General features: G+C 39.9%; 1 protein-coding gene across 2 annotated transcripts; it reads left to right on the plus strand.

The window, feature by feature from the left end:
* The first annotated feature begins 1,035 nt into the window (after window positions 1-1,035).
* Window positions 1,036-20,855, plus strand: LOC115195619 (myosin-7-like). 2 transcript variants are annotated; one of them, XM_029755676.1, is made up of 40 exons: window positions 1,036-1,072; window positions 1,196-1,242; window positions 3,911-4,119; window positions 4,420-4,563; window positions 4,659-4,815; window positions 4,901-4,928; window positions 5,020-5,125; window positions 5,282-5,374; window positions 5,741-5,804; window positions 5,895-5,993; window positions 6,427-6,530; window positions 6,615-6,753; window positions 6,868-6,986; window positions 7,135-7,284; window positions 7,388-7,558; window positions 7,742-8,051; window positions 8,160-8,233; window positions 8,434-8,639; window positions 8,739-8,862; window positions 10,687-10,823; window positions 10,905-11,160; window positions 11,404-11,646; window positions 11,733-11,909; window positions 12,020-12,165; window positions 12,241-12,331; window positions 12,424-12,813; window positions 12,954-13,080; window positions 13,179-13,297; window positions 13,386-13,582; window positions 13,767-13,950; window positions 14,343-14,508; window positions 14,830-14,954; window positions 15,042-15,350; window positions 15,460-15,663; window positions 15,768-16,064; window positions 16,199-16,303; window positions 16,415-16,510; window positions 16,608-16,742; window positions 17,019-17,067; window positions 20,726-20,855. In XM_029755676.1, the coding sequence occupies exons 3-39, from the start codon at window positions 3,919-3,921 to the stop codon at window positions 17,037-17,039; spliced, it is 5,814 nt and encodes a 1,937-aa protein (XP_029611536.1). In that variant the 5' UTR covers window positions 1,036-1,072; window positions 1,196-1,242; window positions 3,911-3,918; the 3' UTR covers window positions 17,040-17,067; window positions 20,726-20,855. The 2 variants fall into 2 exon arrangements, with proteins under 2 accessions (XP_029611536.1, XP_029611535.1); XM_029755675.1 differs by lacking the exons at window positions 1,036-1,072; window positions 1,196-1,242 and having other exon boundaries at window positions 3,884-4,119.
* Window positions 20,856-21,374: the final 519 nt, after the last annotated feature.

Genomic DNA, 21,374 nt, shown 5'->3' on the forward strand with positions numbered 1-21,374 from the left:
TATTTATGTGAGAAGGCTGCAGCTATTACAATGTCAGATGGTGAGGCCCACACATTCAAGCACATTGAAGTGCCTCATGGTCAGTTGAAGGAATCCAAGAACAATTTCACAGGTTTATATTTGTCCTCAAGGATAAAAAGGAGACAATGCCACGTCAACAAGATGGGGCCTAGGGTTATGCTTACAGTAGCTGGGACTCTTGGTGACAATGGAATGGAAAGTGACCTTGCCTTGGTGAACAACTGACAGATGCAGTTGTCTTGCAATGATTTCACACCATATATGATGACTTTCTCATGTCATCCAATTACCTTAAGCAATCACAACACAAAGACGTTCTAGTTTGTTCCCAAACATGTACTAGAACATAAAACTCAAAACTAACCTCCATAAAAATGATGAGAACTCCCCCTTACTTAATTCAAGGGATTTCCAATGCTCAAACATACAATATTGATATGTATTAGATGTCCATTGAGCCTGAAACTGCCCAGTAAAGGAGGGTGCTAAAATGGGCTCTGAAATGTCATAATGTCATCATGTAGCCACCCCACCTCACTCCAAAAAAGAAATTATAGCAAAGGGTGATGCTCTACATGAACCCTGGGTTTTTTCTCCCCTTCTCCCTCCTCATTGATAGCCTGTTGTTACAACAAGCCTGATAGGTCTGAGGTGCACACCTCTACTTCCCAGATTTTTGGAGCTAACTTACTTTCTGTCATTTCATGTCACATACATCATTTGATGAATTCTCATTGGTCAAACATACATGCTTGTAATGTTTAGATAACTACAGAGCCTGAAACCGCCCCCTGATCAAGTGGGCTTTCAATGCAGCCAATTTCTCCCCTCCTCTGTCCGCCCTGGAATAGCCTGTTGTTATAACGAGCCTGATAGGTCAAAGAGGTATACACCTCTAGCCCCAAATACAGATCTTTTGAAATAATCAGTCTAATTTATGTCATGACATGAACCATCTCCATATAGGGCTGAGCAACACTCTTTATAAAGGGTGGCGGAGACCAGGGGGAGACAGACCAGGGGGAGACACAAGGCACCGGACATCCTGAAGGTAAGCATATAGAGGCAGTCTGCTGAGGAGGGCAAAGATAATCATTACAGGACCTAACAATGGACATAACCACACATAGCTGGTCAGTAGACTGATATTTGTATTTGTCTATTTCATTTTCAGTAGAAATTATTTCCACCAAAACGTATCCAAGGGGTAATCAACAACTGGTAAGAATCATAATCTTCTAAAATAAAGGTTCTATAAGCCTCCTAGTGGTTTGTGTGAAGTCTTTAAATGTGTTTCATGAAAACTATAACAGCTTGACAAATTTGTATACTAATGCAAAAATAAAGATAAAAATAACATTATTTATTTGATGTACTCAATTTTCTTGTCTGTACTCATCAATCTAGTCAATCTATCGTGTACAGTAATTACATGTTGTCAGTGTCATCACTAACACAAGCTGTAGATTTCAGCTACAGTGGACCTAGTTACTTTTGGTCTGCTCTGAACCTCACATGTTTTGGTTTATTTCCAATGTGCTATTGGTTTACTGACCTTTGTATTGTTCAGATAAACACTTATTAATCTAGGACTCTAAATCTGGTCGCCTACTGCTGTCCTGCCTCAACCGTTGTTTTCTTTAAGCTTATATTTTAAAGTTCTATTGGTCTGCCATGACCATTATGCCATGGCTGGTACAGTATACTACTCATATACAGTATATACAGTGGGGTCCAAAATTATTATAATTCAAATACTGAGCTATTTAGTATCCTAAATAAATTCGGGAAATTATAATATTTTATACTAATACAATTGCTCAGAGAAAGATATTTTGTTTAACAAGTTAAAAAACTTTTCTCAAAAGGAAGGGGTCGAAATTATTGACTTCCCTGTTTTCAATACCCCACCTTGTGAGAATAATTGGTCTAAAATATATCACAAGTTGGGACACATTATGGAGGATCTTCCACCATTCCTCCATACAGAATCCATCCAGAGCCTTGATATCCTTTGTCTGCACTTATGGACTGCCCTCTTCAATTCAAACCACAGGTTTTCAATAGGTTTCAAGTCTGAAGACTAAGATGGCTATTGCAAAATGTTGATTTTGTGGCCAATTAACCATTTGTTTGTGGATTTTGATGTGTGCTTGGGGTTATTGTCTTGTTGGAAGATCCACTTGCGATCAAGTTTCAGCCTCCTCCCAGAGGAAACCAGGTCTTTGCCTAAATTGTCCTTGTACTGGGTAAAGGTCATGATGCCATTGACCTGAACAAGGGCCACAGTGCCATTATCCTCACAAGGTGAGGTATTGAAAGGTATTGAAAACAGGGGTGTCAATCATTTTTACCCTGTACCTATTAGAGAAAAAAGTATTACTTAATAAAATCTCTCTGAACAATTATATTACTATAAAATAATATAATTTCCAAATGTTTTTGAGCATACAATATAGCTCAGTATCTGAATCTTTTATTTTATACAGTCATTTTTGCTCATCTTTATCAAAAGGTGTCAATAACACCACTGTACATACAGTAATACTAATTTCACATGATACAATTTTTTTAGGTCTTTGGGTTAACAGTTTTGGGACCACTGTTTTAATAATATATATTTTTTAAGTATTAAAAGGTGGAATATGCAGAAATCGCGTCGCCATTTCCTAGTTGCTAAAATTCTAATAGTTAGCTTACTTTCAGTTTATGTGACAAAACAGTACAGTGTAGAGAATCATTGTACCATCTAAACCAAAAATATTGTATTTTCATCTGTTAGAAGCTGGTGTCCTTCAACCGATTGTAAAAAAAACCCCCAAAAAACGGTAAAGTATGAAGATCTTAATGGTTTCTTAAGTTTGAGAAATGTTTGTTATGAGAATCCTGGCATGCAACAAACCATGTCAACAGTGAGAAACCAGCCACATGTACAGTGCCTTCGGAAAGAATTCAGACCCCTTGACTTTTACCACATTTAGAAATACCTTATTTACACAAGTATTCAGACCCTTTGCTATGAGACTCGAAATTGAGCTCAGGTGCATCCGGTTTCCATTGATCATCCTTGAGATGTTTCTACAACTTGATTGGAGTCCACCTGTGGTAAATTCAATTGATTGGACATGATTTGAAAAGGCACACACCTGTCTATACAAGGTCCCACAGTTGACAGTCTATGTCAGAGAAAAAACCAAGCCATGAGGTCGAAGGATCTGTCCGTAGAGCTCCGAGACAGGATTGTGTCAAGGCAAAGACCTGGGTAAGGGTGCCAAAAAATGCATTCGGCATTGAAGGTCCCTAAGAACACAGTGGCCACCATCATATTTAAATGGAAGAAGTTTGGAACCACCAAGGCTCTTCCTAGAGCTGGCCACCCAGCCAAACTGAACAATCGGGGGAGAAGGGCCCGATGGTCACTCTGACAGGGCTCTAGAGTTCCTCTGTGGAAAGAACCTTCCAGAAGGACAACCATCTCTGCAGCACTCCACCAATCAGGCCTTTATGGTAGAATGGCCAGACGGAAGCCACTCCTCAGTAAAAGGCACATGACAGCACGCTTGGAGTTTTGTGTCACGGGCCTACAAACAATACCCCATAATGTCAAAATGGAATTATGTTTTTAGACATTTTTACAATTAATAAAAAATAAAAAGCTGAGATGTCTTGAGTCAATAAGTATTCAACCACTTTTTCAACCACCAGCCTAAACGAGTTCAGGAATAAAAAGTTGCTTAACAAGTTACATAATAAGTTGCATGGACTCACTAAATCGATTTAATCCATTTAGAATTCTGGATGAAAAAACCAATACGTGGAATAAGTCAAGGGATATGAATGCTTTCTGAAGGCAATGTATGTATTCAATGCTCTGTTCCTGCCTGCACAGGTTTAAGAATGGGGGACAGTTTGATGGCAGAGTTTGGCGCCGCAGCTTCCTTTCTGCGTAAATCAGACAAGGAGCGTATGGAATGCCAGACTAGACCCTTTGACATAAAGAGAGAGTGCTATGTGCCTGACCCTGAGGTTGAGTACGTCAAGGCCACAATCACCAGCAGAGATGGGGCTAAAGTCACCGTTGATACTGAGTTTGGAAAGGTAAATATTTTGTTGAAGAATATGACCTGGAAAATGGACACATGGAAAATCATAAAATAATACATTTTCCTACTAGGAAAACTCTATCCGCTTTATAGATTACTATAAGTATGATTCTCACAAGAGACAACAAAAAGAAGAATCCTAACTTGAGATCTCAAACATGTTTTATGTAAATCAGGCATTACATGTAAATGGTTGTTTGTGACAATTCAATGTTGTGTGTAATCTCAAATTAGGATGAGAACACCTCTGCACCTTGAAAATGAAACAAAACAATTTAATTTGCTCTTCTTTCAGACTGTTACTGTGAAGGAGGACGACGTCCACCCCCAGAACCCGCCAAAGTTTGATAAAATTGAGGACATGGCGATGTTCACCTTCCTGCACGAGCCCGCTGTGCTGTTTAACCTCAAAGAGCGTTACGCAGCTTGGATGATCTACGTAAGTAATGACCTGTCTGCTAATATCTCCAATAAATCAATCATTCATTCAAATGAATGAAACTAAATCTGCGGTATCCCTCTTGTCTTCCACAGACCTACTCAGGGCTGTTCTGTGTCACTGTCAACCCATACAAGTGGCTGCCAGTGTACGATCAGTCTGTTGTCAATGCATATAGAGGCAAGAAGAGGACAGAAGCTCCTCCTCACATCTTCTCCATCTCTGACAACGCCTACCAGTACATGTTGTCAGGTAAAATATAACTTTTCCTTTTCATCTATATAAATCAAATGATATTTGGATAATGTCACATTTACTGATACTTCTCTTTCAACAGACAGGGAAAATCAGTCTGTCCTTATCACGTAAGTACATCAACCAAAGGTTATATCCATTTGAGACTATTTAAAGTTAAGAGAAATTCTGAGACATCAACATTTGTATTTTAAATCCCAGTGGAGAATCCGGTGCTGGAAAGACTGTTAACACCAAGAGAGTCATCCAGTATTTCGCCAGCATTGCTGCTGTTAGCGGAAAGAAAAGTGCAGCAGAAGAAAAAAAGGTAAAAAAGAATGCAAATATTCATTATTATTGATCCAAAATTAAACATTCTTCATGGCTGGATGGGCATACAGCATGTTGACAAAATCCAATATTTGTTCGTTACAGTATTTATTTTATTGCATCATTTTAACACTGTGTGGTTGTTGGTTTGTAGGGGACCCTGGAGGATCAAATCATCCAGGCCAATCCTGCCCTGGAGGCTTTTGGTAATGCCAAGACCATCAGGAATGACAACTCCTCCCGATTCGTACGTTTGGTCGTGTTTGTTTGTCAAATATCATTCAAAGCTTATCCTCTGGATTTGAATTGTATAACCATTAGCTGATGTCATGACGTTAGCCAATCTTCCTCAGGTCCATCAGCTAATCTTCCCTTTTGGGACTATCTGTGTACCAGACCCGGGTTAAAAAGTATTTGTTGTCTTTTCAAATACTTTCTGTGTTTGATTGAGCCACCAGAAATGTGGGATTTAAACTTTTAGGAGTATTCCATCAGTTCCATTACACCATGCAAGCTCAATCAAGCGCACCTAAGGTATTCAAAAAGAAAACAAATACTACTTGAACCCAGTTCTCGTGGGCTCATTAATTTATGCTATTACAATAATTTACAGGGTAAATTCATCCGCATTCATTTTGGAGTCAGTGGGAAGCTTTCGTCTGCTGACATTGAGACTTGTGAGTACAATACTCAATTTGCCCAGGCTTGAACAGATCTCTTTGACAGGAAACACATTAATACCAAAAGCACTTTTCCATACTGATCAGATCTTCTGGAGAAGTCACGTGTAACTTTCCAGCTCAAGGCTGAGAGAGACTACCACATCTTCTACCAGATCCTGTCCCAAAAGAAACCAGAACTGCTGGGTGAGTATTGAATCATCAAACTGAGTAGGGTTGAGGTCAATTCTGGATTAAACGGAACATTTCTGATGAAATCCAATTAAATTCTTATGGTGCAGCGAGCCCAGAGAGTGTGCTACCCCATCCCCCAGCGTAAAACCCTCAGCACAATGTAGCGTGATTTATGTTGTAACGTTAACTTTTTTCATAAGAAAGTTGAAATTATTTAAATTCTATGCAAGTACGCAACACTGAAATTGGATGCACACAAATCAATCTCCTGCTGCAGTTTTTCAAAACTTGATTATGACCAATTTGCCGTCCTGTCTTTTTATAAATATAACACAATGCCAATTTTAGAATTGACCCCAATCCTAATGCGGAGAATATTATGTTCTGACCTACAGTTTACCACAGCCCAAACACAAATTAAACTGTGCTGTTCAATTCTTTTCAGAGATGTTACTCATCACCAGCAATCCCTATGACTATGCCTTCATCTCCCAAGGAGAGATTGCTGTAACCTCCATTAATGATGCAGATGAGCTAATGGCTACTGATGTAAGTAAAATATGTACATACGATCATTTCCCACTTGTATCCAACTCTTTCTCCAATACAAAACAATGGTATTTTTTGAACTAGGATGCCTTTGATGTGCTGGGCTTCTCCCAAGAGGAGAAGAACGGCATTTATAAACTGACTGGTGCCATCATGCACTACGGCAACATGAAGTTCAAGAATAAGCAGCGGGAGGAGCAAGCAGAGGCAGATGGCACTGAGGGTGAGTGCTGAGGATTTAAAACCTTTCACTTCATTATAAAGTAGTATCTGAAAAATCTGAAAATCTAAAAGCAGTTACTGTGCCTCTTCCAATCATACAACTTTGCCTTTCCAGATATTGACAAAGCTGCATATCTGATGGGCCTGAACTCTGCTGACCTAGTCAAGGGGCTGTGTCATCCAAGAGTCAAAGTAGGAAATGAGTGGGTCACCAAAGGTCAGAATGTCGACCAGGTGAGTCTCAAAATAGTTTTACATTTCAAGGAGCTAATAATTTTTAGCCTAACACTTCTGTATAGGGTTGCTAATATTTTCATACCTGTAATTCCCATGTTTATGTTGAGCCTATGTTTTGGTAATTTATTTTCTAAATATTTTGTAGGTGTACTACTCTATTGGTGCACTGTCAAAGAAAGTTTACGAGAACATGTTCCTCTGGATGGTGATAAGAATCAACCTTACTCTGGACACTAAGAATGCTCGCCAGCACTACATTGGTGTGCTGGACATTGCTGGCTTTGAGATCTTTGATGTGAGTGTTTGATATAAATTTGATTTTAAAAAAGGACACATGAAACAATTCATCTAGAACATTACAGCAGACAAAATAAAGTAACTGTGAACTTCTATTCCAGTTCAACACCTTTGAGCAGCTGTGCATCAACTTCACTAATGAGAAGCTGCAGCAGTTCTTCAACCACCACATGTTTGTGCTGGAGCAGGAAGAGTATAAGAAAGAGGGGATTGTCTGGGAGTTCATTGACTTTGGCATGGACTTGGCTGCCTGCATTGACCTCATTGAAAGGGTTGGTGTCTTCAGTTTTGCAGAAGTTTATATGATATGACCTGAGTAATCTTTGAGATTTCAAACATTACAAGGGAAATCTAAATAAATGTGCTTCCATTACAAATTATTCTGATATTTATTCACTATGCTTTTATTCACTAAGCTTTAACATTAATTTATTTTCATTCATTCCTTCCACCAGCCCATGGGTATCATGTCCATCCTTGAAGAGGAGTGCATGTTCCCCAAGGCCAGTGATTCTACATTCAAAGCTAAGCTGTATGACACCCATCTGGGCAAAAATGCATGCTTCCAGAAGCCTAGGATTGTTAAGGGTAGACCAGAGGCCCATTTCTCCCTGGTTCACTATGCTGGCATTGTTGACTACAACATTGGTAACTGGCTGGTGAAGAACAAGGATCCTCTGAATGAGACTGTGGTCGGACTGTTCCAGAAGTCAAGTCTTAAGTTCCTGTCCAACCTCTTTGTGAACTATGCTGGTGCAGAAGGAGGTACTATGTGTTTATATCTGCAAAGACTACAAACCGCTAACATAAATACAAATAGACAATATTGTGGTCATAATAGTATATTTGAATAGTTATTTCATTATCATACAGCACCTGAAGAAAAAGCGGCTGGAGGAAAAAAGAAGAAAGGCTCTTCCTTCCAGACGGTGTCTGCATTGCACAGGGTAAATCTGAGCTTAAATCAATATATGTAGGATGTTTTCACATGTCAGATTATTAACAAATGTATTATGTTTGTGCTATACAGTATTTGAGATGCCAGTATGTTGTGGATTGGCATGTTAGCATTAAATGCTGTTGTGACTCGTAAGGTACTTGGAAACTCATTCACCGATGTAAAATTCTACATTTGTCATACTCACAGGAGAACTTGGGTAAACTCATGACCAACTTGAGGTCTACTCACCCCCATTTTGTGCGTTGCATCATCCCCAACGAGACCAAGACTCCTGGGGCCATGGAGAATCCTCTGGTCATGCACCAGCTGCGCTGTAACGGTGTGCTGGAAGGCATCAGGATCTGCAGAAAGGGCTTCCCAAACAGAATCCTGTATGCTGACTTCAAACAAAGGTAAAAATAATAATTAATTTCCTTTCTAAAATAAATTCAGCTGTTTAACTATTCAAATGTTCCCTTTTTTAAGATAATTGATTTCTGATTTAAATTCAGATACCGCATCCTCAATCCAAATGCTATCCCTGAGGGTCAGTTCATGGACAACATGAAGGCAGCTGAAAAACTGTTGGGCACTTTGGATATTGACCACACCCAGTACAGATTAGGACACACTAAGGTAAGTTCTCTAAATAGAGGAAAAGCAATAAAAAAAGCAACCTGTTGGACCAGGATGGAAAAATAGCAGCAATATTACCAATACATCACTATCATGGTAACCTGAGCAATGCCTTTTGAAATAAGTGCTGATATACCACTGATCATGCTTACCTCATGTCATCTGTGTCTAGGGAGAATGTGTCTAGTCGAGATAAAAACTGAGTATACAAAACATTAAGAACAAATGGGTCAAGTCGAGGACCTGCTCTTTCCATGGCAGACTGACCAGGTGAATCCCGGTGAAAGCTATGATCCCTTATTGATGTCACTTGTTAAATCCACTTTAATCAGTGCAGATGAAGGGGAGGAGACAGGTTAAAGGATGATTTTTAAGCTTTAAGAGAATTGAGACATGGATTGTGTACGTGTGCCATTCAAAGGGTGAATGGGAAAAACAAAAATGGAAGTGCCTTTAAACTGGGTATGATAGTAGGTGCTTGGCGCACCAGTTTGTTTCAAGAACTACAACACTGCTGGGTTTTTCACAGTTAACAGTTTCCCGTGTGTATTAAGAATGTTCCACCACCCAAAGACATCCAGCCAACTTGACACAACTGCGTTGGAGTCAACTTGGGCCAGCATTCCCTGTGGAATGCTTTCGGCACCTTGTAGAGTCCACGCCTGAACGAATTGAGGCTATTCTGAGGGCAAAGGGGGGAGATGCAAGTCAATATTATGAAGGTGTTCCTAATGTTTGTTATACTCAGCGTATCTTTGGTATAGTGCCACCATGTGGTAGATCCAGAACTAAAGTAGCTACTTATAAGCAATTAAAAGCATTGTGGCCATACTGTTTTTGTACATGTTTTTAAAGACCTTGCCAAATTGTGTAACTCTTGGTCAACATGCTGGGATTGAAGTTCTAAAATCAACAGAGTGGCTGTGGAGCTGACTTTTCTGGACCCCTGTTCCCAGGTTAAAGGTCCCAAAGCTTCTGCACATGTGTGGGATTCTCTACTCACGCACAGTCTCTGCTCTACTCGTAGAAAACAGGCTACTCTGGCGAATTGTTCTTGTTTAATAAAGTTAGATCAAAGCTGAATCAATGTCTGCAAGATCCCAATGACAGTATTCTACATAACAGAACGGACTATAATATCATTATATAACGTTACTGTAAGAAAAAAACAACACCTCATTTCTTAGGAGTTTTTTGGAGGATTGTGCGAATGGTTGCATTTTCGTCTCATGTGGCCAGAACTCAACAGTGCGCGCCACTAAGCAAAATATGTACTTTAGTTGAAACAAAACACAGGTATGCTACAGGTTGTTAACACCATCTGCTATTAAACTCGCTCAATCTACACGACTAGAAGATCTAAATGCATATTCCCATGGAACTGATTGAAATCAAATGAAAGGCATGCAGTTTTTGCAAAGATGTTTCACCGGTAAAACTTGAAGAATTATCATTCACAATTGACAGTGAGAAATGTGAAGGGAGAGGGACAACAAAAATGCAGGCCTGAAGGTAAAGAAACAGAACATGATACTGATCTTTCCAGCGGGATCCAGGGAGGCAGGATGGGGGCAGGATGGGGCGGTTACCTACGGATCCAAAGCCTTGGCCAAATATAATTAGCTCATTACAGGGCCAAATTGTGGTCAATTTGTGTAATTTTTGTAAGAATTGCCATGAAATCAGCAATCTAAATAGAACTACCATGTTTTGTAAATCTGGGGATAAAACATTGAAGTTATTTATGGTCAACTGGTATAAAAATACAATCCTGCCAAATACAAGACAATACAAGCACTACATTATGAACTTGTGTATCTTTAGGTATTCTTCAAGGCTGGTCTCCTGGGTACCCTTGAGGAGATGAGAGACGATCGTCTCGCTCTTATCATCACTGGTCTCCAGGCCCGATCACGTGGTCTACTTGCCAGAATTGAGTTCCAGAAAATTGTTGACCGCAGGTTGGAATAAGAATAGATACAACTTCTGCAGACAATATGGTGGAGGAAGAAAAGGCTGTATAATTCTATTCAATTTCACAGGGATGCCTTGCTTGTGATCCAATGGAACATTCGTGCCTTCATGGGTGTCAAGAATTGGCCTTGGATGAAGATGTTCTTCAAGATCAAACCTCTGCTGAAGTCAGCAGAGACTGAGAAGGAGATGGCCAACATGAAGGAAGAATTCCTGAAGCTGAAAGAGGCTTATGCTAAATCTGAAGCCCGTAGAAAGGAGCTGGAAGAAAAGATGGTGTCCCTTATCCAAGAGAAGAACGACCTGCAGCTTGCTGTCCAAACTGTGAGTAACTTTAACTGCACTACAGTTGTTGCATTCACATCATTTGTCAAAATGTCCTTTGTCAAAATGAGCTTTTAGCTAACTAGAGAAATAGAAAAACAGAGAGAGGAGCAACATGATTTGCGAAATACATACAATCAGTGGAGCATTTGTCGATTATTTGTACTGTCCAAATATTTTGCCACCAAACAAACTTCAAATACTTATAATACTTATATATACAATATATTGACACATTGACAGCAAGAAGACACTATTGGTGATGCTGAAGAGAGATGTGAAGGTCTGATCAAGAGCAAAATCCAGCTTGAGGCCAAAGCCAAAGAGCTGACAGAAAGACTGGAGGATGAGGAGGAGATGAATTCAGAGCTAACTGCTAAGAAGAGGAAGCTGGAGGATGAGTGCTCAGAACTCAAGAAGGACATTGATGATCTGGAACTCACTCTGGCTAAAGTGGAGAAGGAAAAGCATGCCACAGAGAACAAGGTAAACACTTTTCTTTATTACTGTGTTGTTAAAACTCAAATTAATAAGTTTGGAGGAAGTGTAATGACAACGTTCTGTTTCCTAAGGTTAAAAACCTGACTGAGGAGATGGCAGCTCTGGATGAAATCATTGCCAAGCTGACCAAGGAGAAGAAGGCTCTGCAAGAGGCTCATCAACAAACACTTGATGACCTGCAGAGTGAGGAGGACAAAGTCAACACGTTGACCAAGGCCAAAGCCAAACTGGAACAGCAAGTTGATGATGTGAGTATCAAATAGTAATTCACAAAAAGTACAAGAAAATTAGTTATATCCTAAAAATACGCTACAGTAAATTGCTGACTCCGAATGTTGTTTAATATATCCTTTATCAGCTTGAAGGGTCTCTGGAGCAAGAGAAGAAGGTGAGAATGGACCTTGAGAGAGCCAAGAGAAAGCTGGAGGGAGACTTAAAGTTGACCCAGGAGAGCCTAATGGACCTGGAGAATGACAAGCAGCAGCTGGAGGAGAGAATGAAGAAGTAAGATCACAACCCATAACACCTCATGAATAGTTATTTTACAGAAGGTGCTCAAATGTGTTATTTACTTATCAGGAAGGACTTTGAGATGAGCCAACTCAACAGCAAGATTGAGGATGAGCAAGCCTTGGGTGCCCAGCTTCAGAAGAAACTGAAGGAGCTGCAGGTATTTCAATGGCATCGTTGAAAAGGGAATCTTTCTGTTACATATGCTTATGTTCTCATCTTACCAGAACATTTGAATTCCTACCATTTCAGGCCCGCATTGAGGAATTAGAGGAAGAGCTGGAGGCTGAAAGAGCTGCCCGTGCCAAGGTGGAGAAACAGAGGGCAGACTTGGCCAGAGAGCTAGAAGAGATCAGTGAGAGGCTGGAGGAAGCTGGTGGAGCCACTGCTGCCCAGATTGAGATGAACAAGAAGAGGGAGGCTGAGTTCCAGAAGGTGCGCAGAGACCTTGAAGAGGCTACCCTGCAGCATGAGGCTACAGCTGCCACTCTGAGGAAGAAAAATGCTGACAGTGTAGCTGACCTGGGAGAACAGATTGACAACCTTCAGAGAGTGAAGCAGAAGCTGGAGAAGGAGAAGAGTGAGCTCAGGCTGGAGCTGGATGATGTGGTCTCCAACATGGAGCAGATTGTCAAGGCTAAGGTCAGTGGATTCATAATGACAAAATACAATACCTTTCTGAGATCAGATAGATATAGCAAATGGAACTGCACATGCCATTAGGTTAGTAGATACAATCTATGAAGGTTGTGCTGTGTTATCTAAAAAACAAATGTTTTCAGACAAACTTGGAGAAAATGTGTCGCACTCTAGAGGACCAGATGAGTGAATACAGGACGAAAGCTGAGGAAGGACAGCGATCCATCAATGACTTCACCATGCAGAAAGCAAAGCTTCAAACTGAAAATGGTATATTAACTAAAAACCTGGACATGCATATGAACAGACAAAATGAATAACCACAATTAGTAATATAATTTAAAATAATTTGAATATCATGAAAACAGGTGAACTTGCCAGACAGTTGGAGGAGAAGGACTCTCTGGTCTCTCAACTGACCAGAGGTAAGCAGTCCAACGTTCAGCAGATTGATGACCTCAAGAGACAATTGGAGGAGGAAGTCAAGGTATTTAGACAAAGAATGCAGAGTCCCTTATCCAACTACATTTATCTTCAGTCATAATCACAGATCCTTTTTTAAATTTCCTTACCAGGCAAAGAACGCGCTTGCCCATGCAGTGCAGTCTGCTCGCCATGACTCAGATCTGTTGAGGGAGCAGTATGAGGAGGAGCAGGAGGCCAAGTCTGAGCTGCAGCGTGGCATGTCCAAGGCTAATGCTGAGGTGGCTCAGTGGAGAACGAAGTATGAAACTGATGCCATCCAGAAGACTGAGGAGCTTGAGGACGCAAAGTAAGGATGTTTTATTACTTTCTCTTACTTTTCAGGCTATTGAACCTTGGCTGAAAAAGCGATACACAAATGTACTGTACATGATCAATATAAAATACATTGATTAAGTATTAAACAACCATTATACTGTATTTCAGACAGAAAAAAGGCAGCTGAAATGTGTTTCTCATCTATGCCAATCTAGGAAGAAGCTGGCTCAGCGTTTGCAGGATGCAGAGGAAGCTGTCGAAGCTGTAAATGCTAAATGTTCATCCCTGGAGAAGACTAAACACAGACTCCAGAATGAGATTGAAGATCTCATGGTGGATGTGGAGAGATCCAATGCAGCTGCTGCCTCTCTGGACAAGAAGCAAAGGAACTTTGACAAGGTAAGAAAAAAACATATGGAATACACAAGTCCTATTAGACTTCATTATTATACATGATAGGGGTGGCAGGTAGCCTAGTGGTTCGAGAAGTGGGCCAACACCCTCAGACAAGAAAACCTGGTGCGGAGTTCGCTGGCAACCGGAGGGTTGCTGGCATCATCCTACATCGCCTGCCGTTGTGCCCTTGAGCAAGGTACTTAAACCCTAATAATTGCTCCAGGGGCACTGCACTGTGGAAGACCCATAGCTTCCAGCGCCTGTGTGTCTCGGGGGGTTGGGTTTTGAGCACAAAGACACATTTCCATTCTTTGAAAGTTAATGGACAATAAAGCACATCTCATCTTAATCATACACTGTATTCCAACTACCTAAAATACCTGTATGATTTTCAGGTCTTGGCTGAGTGGAAGCAGAAGTTTGAGGAGTCTCAGACTGAGCTGGAGAGCTCCCAGAAAGAGGCCAGATCTCTCAGCACTGAGCTCTTCAAACTCAAGAACTCTTATGAGGAGTCTCTGGATCATCTGGAGACCATGAAGAGGGAGAACAAGAACCTCCAAGGTCAGAACATGAGCATTATTAGCCTATATAATTTAGTCAATGAAAGATCGATATGTAATAGAGATTACGAGTGTGAATGTTTAAACGTTAAAACGGAATTGGGATCGTTGAAGTTAAGAAAAAATCCACTAATAAAAAACATTTTGTTATAGCCAAACTAGACGATAGGTTATAAAGGCCTGGGGTTTGTTGTGTAATTTAAAAAAATAAGGTCAGAGCATAAGAATCATTGGGTTATATAACTTAGTCAATTGAAGATCGATATGCTATAGAGATCAGATATCACAAGAAATGTTTGATGTACAATTATATTTTCCACAGAGGAAATTTCTGACCTGACTGAGCAGCTTGGTGAGGGAGGAAAGAGCATCCATGAGCTGGAAAAGATCCGTAAACAGCTGGAGCAGGAGAAGGCTGAGATACAGTCTGCTCTAGAGGAAGCTGAGGTGAGATTGGAAAATATTTACTGGTAGTGAAAGTACCAGAACTACATTTTGAGATTTTACAAACTATGGGTGGCTGTGTTCTCATAGGCCTCCCTAGAGCATGAGGAGGGAAAGATCCTGAGAGCTCAGCTGGAGTTCAATCAGGTGAAAGCTGACATTGAACGGAAGCTGGTGGAGAAAGACGAGGAAATGGAGATGAATAAGAGGAACCAGCAGAGAGTTGTGGATACCCTGCAAAGCTCCCTGGAGTCAGAGACCCGCAGCAGGAATGAAGCTCTCAGGCTAAAGAAGAAGATGGAGGGAGATCTCAATGAGATGGAGATCCAGCTCAGCCAGGCCAACAGGCAGGCATCAGAGGCCCAGAAGCAACTTAAGGGTCTCCATTCCCATCTGAAGGTATTACTTCTATAACACTGAATTAAAAACATAGCTTTTGCCTTCAGCAAAAGCCAAGCCACAGTGTGTAACAAAATAAATCTAGTAAAATCATTGATTCTTTCTACAGGATTCTCAAATGCAGCTGGATGATGCTCTTCGTAGCAATGATGACCTGAAGGAGAACATTGCCATTGTGGAGAGACGCAACAACCTGATGCAGGCTGAACTGGATGAGCTGAGAGCCCTGGTGGAGCAGACTGAGAGAGGCCGCAAACTGGCTGAGCAGGAACTGCTGGATGTTAGTGAGAGAGTTCAGCTGTTGCACTCACAGGTAAGACAGTAATACATAACAGTTAGTGTTCTCCTTAAATATCTGCTACTTGAGGTACGTAGAGGTAATATACAAATTATTTGTCATACATACTGTATGTGTAGAACACCAGCTTACTGAGCCAGAAGAAGAAGCTAGAGGGCGACACATCCCAGCTTCAGAATGAAGTGGAGGAGGCTGTGCAGGAGTGCAGAAATGCTGAGGAAAAAGCCAAGAAGGCCATTACTGATGCTGCCATGATGGCAGAAGAGCTGAAGAAGGAGCAGGACACCAGTGCTCACCTGGAGCGCATGAAAAAGAACATGGAGCAGACCATCAAGGACCTGCAGCACCGCCTGGATGAAGCTGAACAAATCGCCATGAAGGGTGGCAAGAAGCAGATCCAGAAGCTGGAGTCCAGAGTAAGTGTCTAAGCTACATTCTCGTCTATTAATTCAATGTCACATGTCATATTTCTAGTAATATTTCTAGCTGCAGTATTAAAAGTGCTGTAACTAACAAAATAATTGGAAATGGTGCGTTAATATCTTTCCAGGTGAGAGAGCTAGAGACTGAAGTGGAACTGGAGCAAAGGAGGAGCAGTGATTCTGTAAAAGGAGTCCGTAAATATGAGAGACGCATCAAAGAACTCACCTACCAGGTACATCATAAAGTTTAAGTTGAAAGTGCACTATTAACATGTTCAGAATCAAATGTAAAATGCATACTGTATTCAGTATGACTACATTCTTCCCATTATTTTTCGGTGCAGACTGAGGAAGACCGTAAGAATTTGAGCCGGCTGCAGGACCTAGTGGACAAACTGCAGTTTAAGGTCAAATCCTACAAGAGAACTTCAGAGGAGGCTGTAAGTAGAAAACCTTCCATCATCCAACTGATGCATCTGTAATTCTCTAATTGTTTTGTTTGCTAGAAACATAAATCATATTTAAAAATGTTCACAGGAGGAACAAGCCAATGCCAATTTGGGCAAGTTCCGTAAGATTCAGCATGAACTGGATGAGGCAGAAGAGAGGGCTGATATTGCTGAGTCTCAGGTCAACAAGATGAGAGCCAAGAGTCGTGATGCCAGTTCCAAGGTCAGTGAAGTTGCTGTCGATGTACAGTGTTGTATAGGTTATAATGTTGCAGTTTCCCATGACAAAAGCCTCAACCTTAAATCGTTTTAACGTCTGGTATCTGGGACTCTATTTAATGGTCATATCAATTCTCGATATTCTCTCATTTATTCCTGAAATAAGTAATAAATGCATAAATTGTTACTAAGTAACTATACATACCTGTTGAATTTCCCCATTGTACAATTTCAACCAGAAAACAGTGTTCTCATTATTTATCTATCCTCTCTGTCACAGAAAGGAAAGGATGAGGAGTGAGGCCCAGAGTTGTGATGCCGACTCCCAGGTCAGTTCTTTCAATCAACATAATTGTGTTGGTTATAATTTGCAAACTCCCTTATGCCACGCATGATGACAGACCCAACCTCAATTGCTTTGTAAGTATAAAAGGTTGATTGCAACTAACAAGCTGAACTTCTCAGGTACCGCTGTGTTAGCGCTGGTTTCCTCAAAACGATTCTTCCGGGAGATTACACAGAGCTCTGTGCTAACCGTGGCTGCAACGAAAGGAACACCGGAATAAACTAGCAGATTAGCTGATATTATGATGTTACGGCACCAAGCCGGCTTGATACAAGACATCGGAAATGGTCATTGTCTGTGTTCACTACTCCCGCCCGAAAGAAGTAACATCAAGAACAACAAAATCTATATAGTTAAACTGAGTAATGTCATATAACAACAACAAAAAATATGATTAGACTAGAAAATCCTGGTAGTACAAGGATTTTGTCATCATATTTAATTGCAGACAATTACTTATTATGCCAAAGTATGCCTACATCGAGGCTACTCTTCTGCGAAAATAAAGTTATTGAAGAACAACTTTTAATTAATGAAAACATTGTAAACGAAAGTGAAATGGATTGCAGCAACATCTGTAACAGACAATCTACATATCAATATAAAATGAAGCACTTTGCATATTTAATTGATTAAAGGTAAAGGTCTCCATAAAAACCATAACACTTAATAATAATGCTCATGTAGGCTTCATTAAATAATCCACAACAGCATTTTTGTCTATCATCACATTTTGGCGTTCATTTCTACTTTTTGTTGAAGATTTCATTTTCTGGCCATAGAATGCAAGGAGGACATCATTTCAAAGCTTAAAGAAAACAACAATGGTTTACTGCAAGCAACACATGCTACAGATGTGGCTTTGTGAGCGCTTTTCTGGATCAGAAATTAAACATATTATACTGACATGATGTGAGACGACACTTATATATATGGGGATTAAACATGCATGTAAATATTGATCACTCATATGCAGATAATGAGATATGTGACTAGTTAGCTAGCTATAGCCAGTCAGTAAATTCCCAATAAATGTGATGAGGCTGTCATTCAAACAGCTTACACCAGTTAGCTAACTAGCTAGCTACATTTTTGAGTTAATAAGAAATTGTTGGATGACACAAGTCATGTATAATAATGTTGGCTAGCTAATACACTAAGCAGAATTATCGTTTCCCAAGAAGTAAACTGGCTAGTTAGCTAGAAAGTTAGCTAGCTAGACATCCATTGATTCTGCAGACAGCTAACTAGCTAGCTAACTAGCCAAAACGTGGCTAACAAGCTTGCTACCACATGAAAATAATAAAATTATGATATTTCTGGTGAAATGTTACAATATAGCTGGACTCGTTCTGCCAAATATACTGTGAACACAAGGTTAGCTAGCTAGCAAGCAAACAATAGCTAGCCCAAGTGTTGCTAGCTAGTAGCTAACTAGCCAAGTAACATTATACCATGATCTCTCCTGGTGAAATTAATAAGAAATTACTTTCCCTACCAGATTTCTTTCCAATTCAGAGATTGTTTCTTTAATATAGCACAATATGCCACAGTAGGCCAGCCAACTGGCCTAATAAATGTATCCCCGTAAGAAAAGATAAACGTCCACTATTCAGTGTTATCACGATCTGTAAATAAATAAATAATCACGTATATACACAAAACATTTGAAATGTTACTCTTCACTGCCAGCCTAACCACGAAAACGTTCCCATATTTTATTTAGAAGAGTAAAGTCATTAATGGATTACATAATTTGGAAACTAAAAATTAAAAGGAGTACACCAACATGACTTTTCCATTCATACAATATGAATATGCTACATTGCCATAGTAGATTGCCGTGGAAAACAATGAAATACTTTGTTTCGGTTGTACGGAATGGTTGTTAAAAAGCAGAGCTAATTTGTTCCGATGATAATACCCACCATATCACGAAAATACTTTGGCAACAATCAGGGCTACAAGCTAACAGGCTGACTACACCGCGAGCGTCGCATGCGCGAGCGTTGCAAAATACATTTAGAAATCTATATTATTCAATTATTGCACCCACACTGCTCGCACGAGCGTCTGCTTTGCCAAGGGCTAAAATAGAAGTCAGTTCTATTTGAGACGCAGATCACGCTGCAAGTCCTGCCTCTCCCATCTCCTCATTGGTTTATAGAAGCAGGTACCCACGTGCCATCTCCTCATTGGTTCGTGGGTGACTGAAAGACGAACGAGGTCAGTGGCGGTAATGCACCTAATTTATGAAAGTTGCCAATCGCAATATAAAGTCAAGAGAAGAAAAAGCCTAGGAGGAGGAGAGATGACTAGAAACGATTCGGTTGACCGTTTTATGTGTGGATTAATTCAGACTAGAGGACATTGTGCATTTAAGGTAAAATAAGAACTCAATGTTTTTATCCCAGGACAAATTAGCTAGCAACAGCAAGCTAGCTGTCACGTCCTGGCCAGTATAAGGGTTAATTAGTATTGTAGTTTGGTCAGGACGTGACAGAGGGTATTTGTTTTATGTGGTTCAGGGTGGTGTGTTTGGTTAAAGGGTGTTTGATTTAGTATTTTCGGGGTTTTGGTTTATAGTCTATGTTTTTGTATTTCTATGTCTAGTCTGGTGAGTGTGTTTCTATGTTGTGTTGATTGGGGTTGGGACTCTCAGTTGAAGGCAGGTGTTGTCTATCTGCCTTTGATTGAGAGTCCCATATATTAGGGTGTGTTTGTGGTTGATTTTTGTGGGTGATTGTTCTGTGTTGAGCCTAGGCTTTACCAGACTGTTTGTTGTTGTTCGTTCGTTCGTTCGTTTGTTAGTTCTAGTGGTTTTGTTATTTTTGTATTCAGTTGTTTTGAAAATAAATAATCATTTAAGATGAGCATACACGTACCTGCTGCGTTTTGGTCCTCCTTCACCGACGACAACCGTGACACTAGCTAAATAGGACAAATTAGCTAGCAAGTGCAAGCTAGCTAGCTAAATTGCCATACATGTTTAATGCTTTTCGACCTGTCCCCAAATTAATGTAATTGGTTCAGAGTTTGTTTTGATATTTTAACATGCGTGTCGTGATCGCGTTTGGTGTGGGAGGACAAAACAAATTTATGCAAGATGGCGCACAATGGAGCACGCGCACAGCCGGTTTGGGTTCCGTGTAACGCTGACATCCGCTGTAGGGAGCGAAAATTCAGTGGCCAATGATGGTTGCAATTGAGATCAGTTGTGAGGATGATTTTATTGGGTATTGATGGTTTAACGATAGATTAACTTCTGTACACCTGCCAATGCTCATTGCAATAACCTTACGATCATTCATATAACTATAAATTTAAATATTGTGCCCTGTCATGGGTTTAAAAAAAATTGTGCAAAGCATGATATATATGTTTCAGTGGTCACTTACAATGTGATGGATTTATTGCAATAAATATAGGACATCGTTGCTTCTTTAAATATTTGGTGAAATCTTTAATTTACTAGTAGACACAGTTAGTGTTATTCATGATGTTTATAGTGTATTCTATACACTCAAACAATGAGCCCTAAAGTTTCATATATATTTGATGATGCACAGAATATTGTAAGAATGTTTTTAGTGTTTACAGTAGTTTATTACATTTTAACCTTCATCCATCTTGTGTCACAGAAAGGACATGATGAAGAGTGAAGCTCTCGGATGGACCTTTCTGAAAATCTCCTGACTGTAGTGCTTTAGTTTTTTCTCTATTCTCCATGTAACATGAGCAGAATAAAGAATAAAGTCAATTTAAATAGCCCCTCTGTGTATTGCTTGATTCTATTCAGACAGGAATTCTAGACTAGATTTTGGAAGAATGGAATTCACCATTATTTATTAAAGAAACGGAAACACTTACTCACACCCATGAGCAATATCATATTTTTTTGGCCTAACATTAAGGATTTGTGTGGCTTCATGAAAAATGTAACCCTCAAACTACAGACTGGTGTCATTTTGACCCTAGAGGCATACTGGATTTTTTAAAATCACAGCCTATATGTGGTTTATTTGATTCTGCAAAATGTTCAAAACAAATGTTTAGATTTTTTTGCTAATTTATTAAAAATAAAGAACAGAAACACCTTACTTACATACAGTTGAAGTCGGAAGTTTACATACACTTAGGTTGGAGTCATTAAAACTCGTTTTTCAACCACTCCACTAATTTCTTGTTAACAAACTATAGTTTTGGCAAATCGGTTAGGACATCTACTTTGCGCATGACACAAGTAATTGTTCCAACAATTGTTTACAGACAGATTATTTCACTTATAAT

This window comes from Salmo trutta, chromosome 6, assembly GCF_901001165.1.
Source record: "Salmo trutta chromosome 6, fSalTru1.1, whole genome shotgun sequence".
In the NCBI taxonomy this organism is placed as follows: Eukaryota; Metazoa; Chordata; class Actinopteri; order Salmoniformes; family Salmonidae; genus Salmo; species Salmo trutta.

Excerpts from the sequence above, each read along its gene's own strand:
- LOC115195619 (XM_029755676.1), top strand. The coding sequence starts at position 3,919 with ATGGGGGACAGTTTGATGGCAGAGTTTGGCGCCGCAGCTTCCTTTCTG. Across the intron at positions 5,126-5,281 it reads GTGCAGCAGAAGAAAAAAAG|GGGACCCTGGAGGATCAAAT; the intron begins GTAAAAAAGAAT and ends GTTGGTTTGTAG. Across the intron at positions 6,987-7,134 it reads AAGGTCAGAATGTCGACCAG|GTGTACTACTCTATTGGTGC; the intron begins GTGAGTCTCAAA and ends AATATTTTGTAG.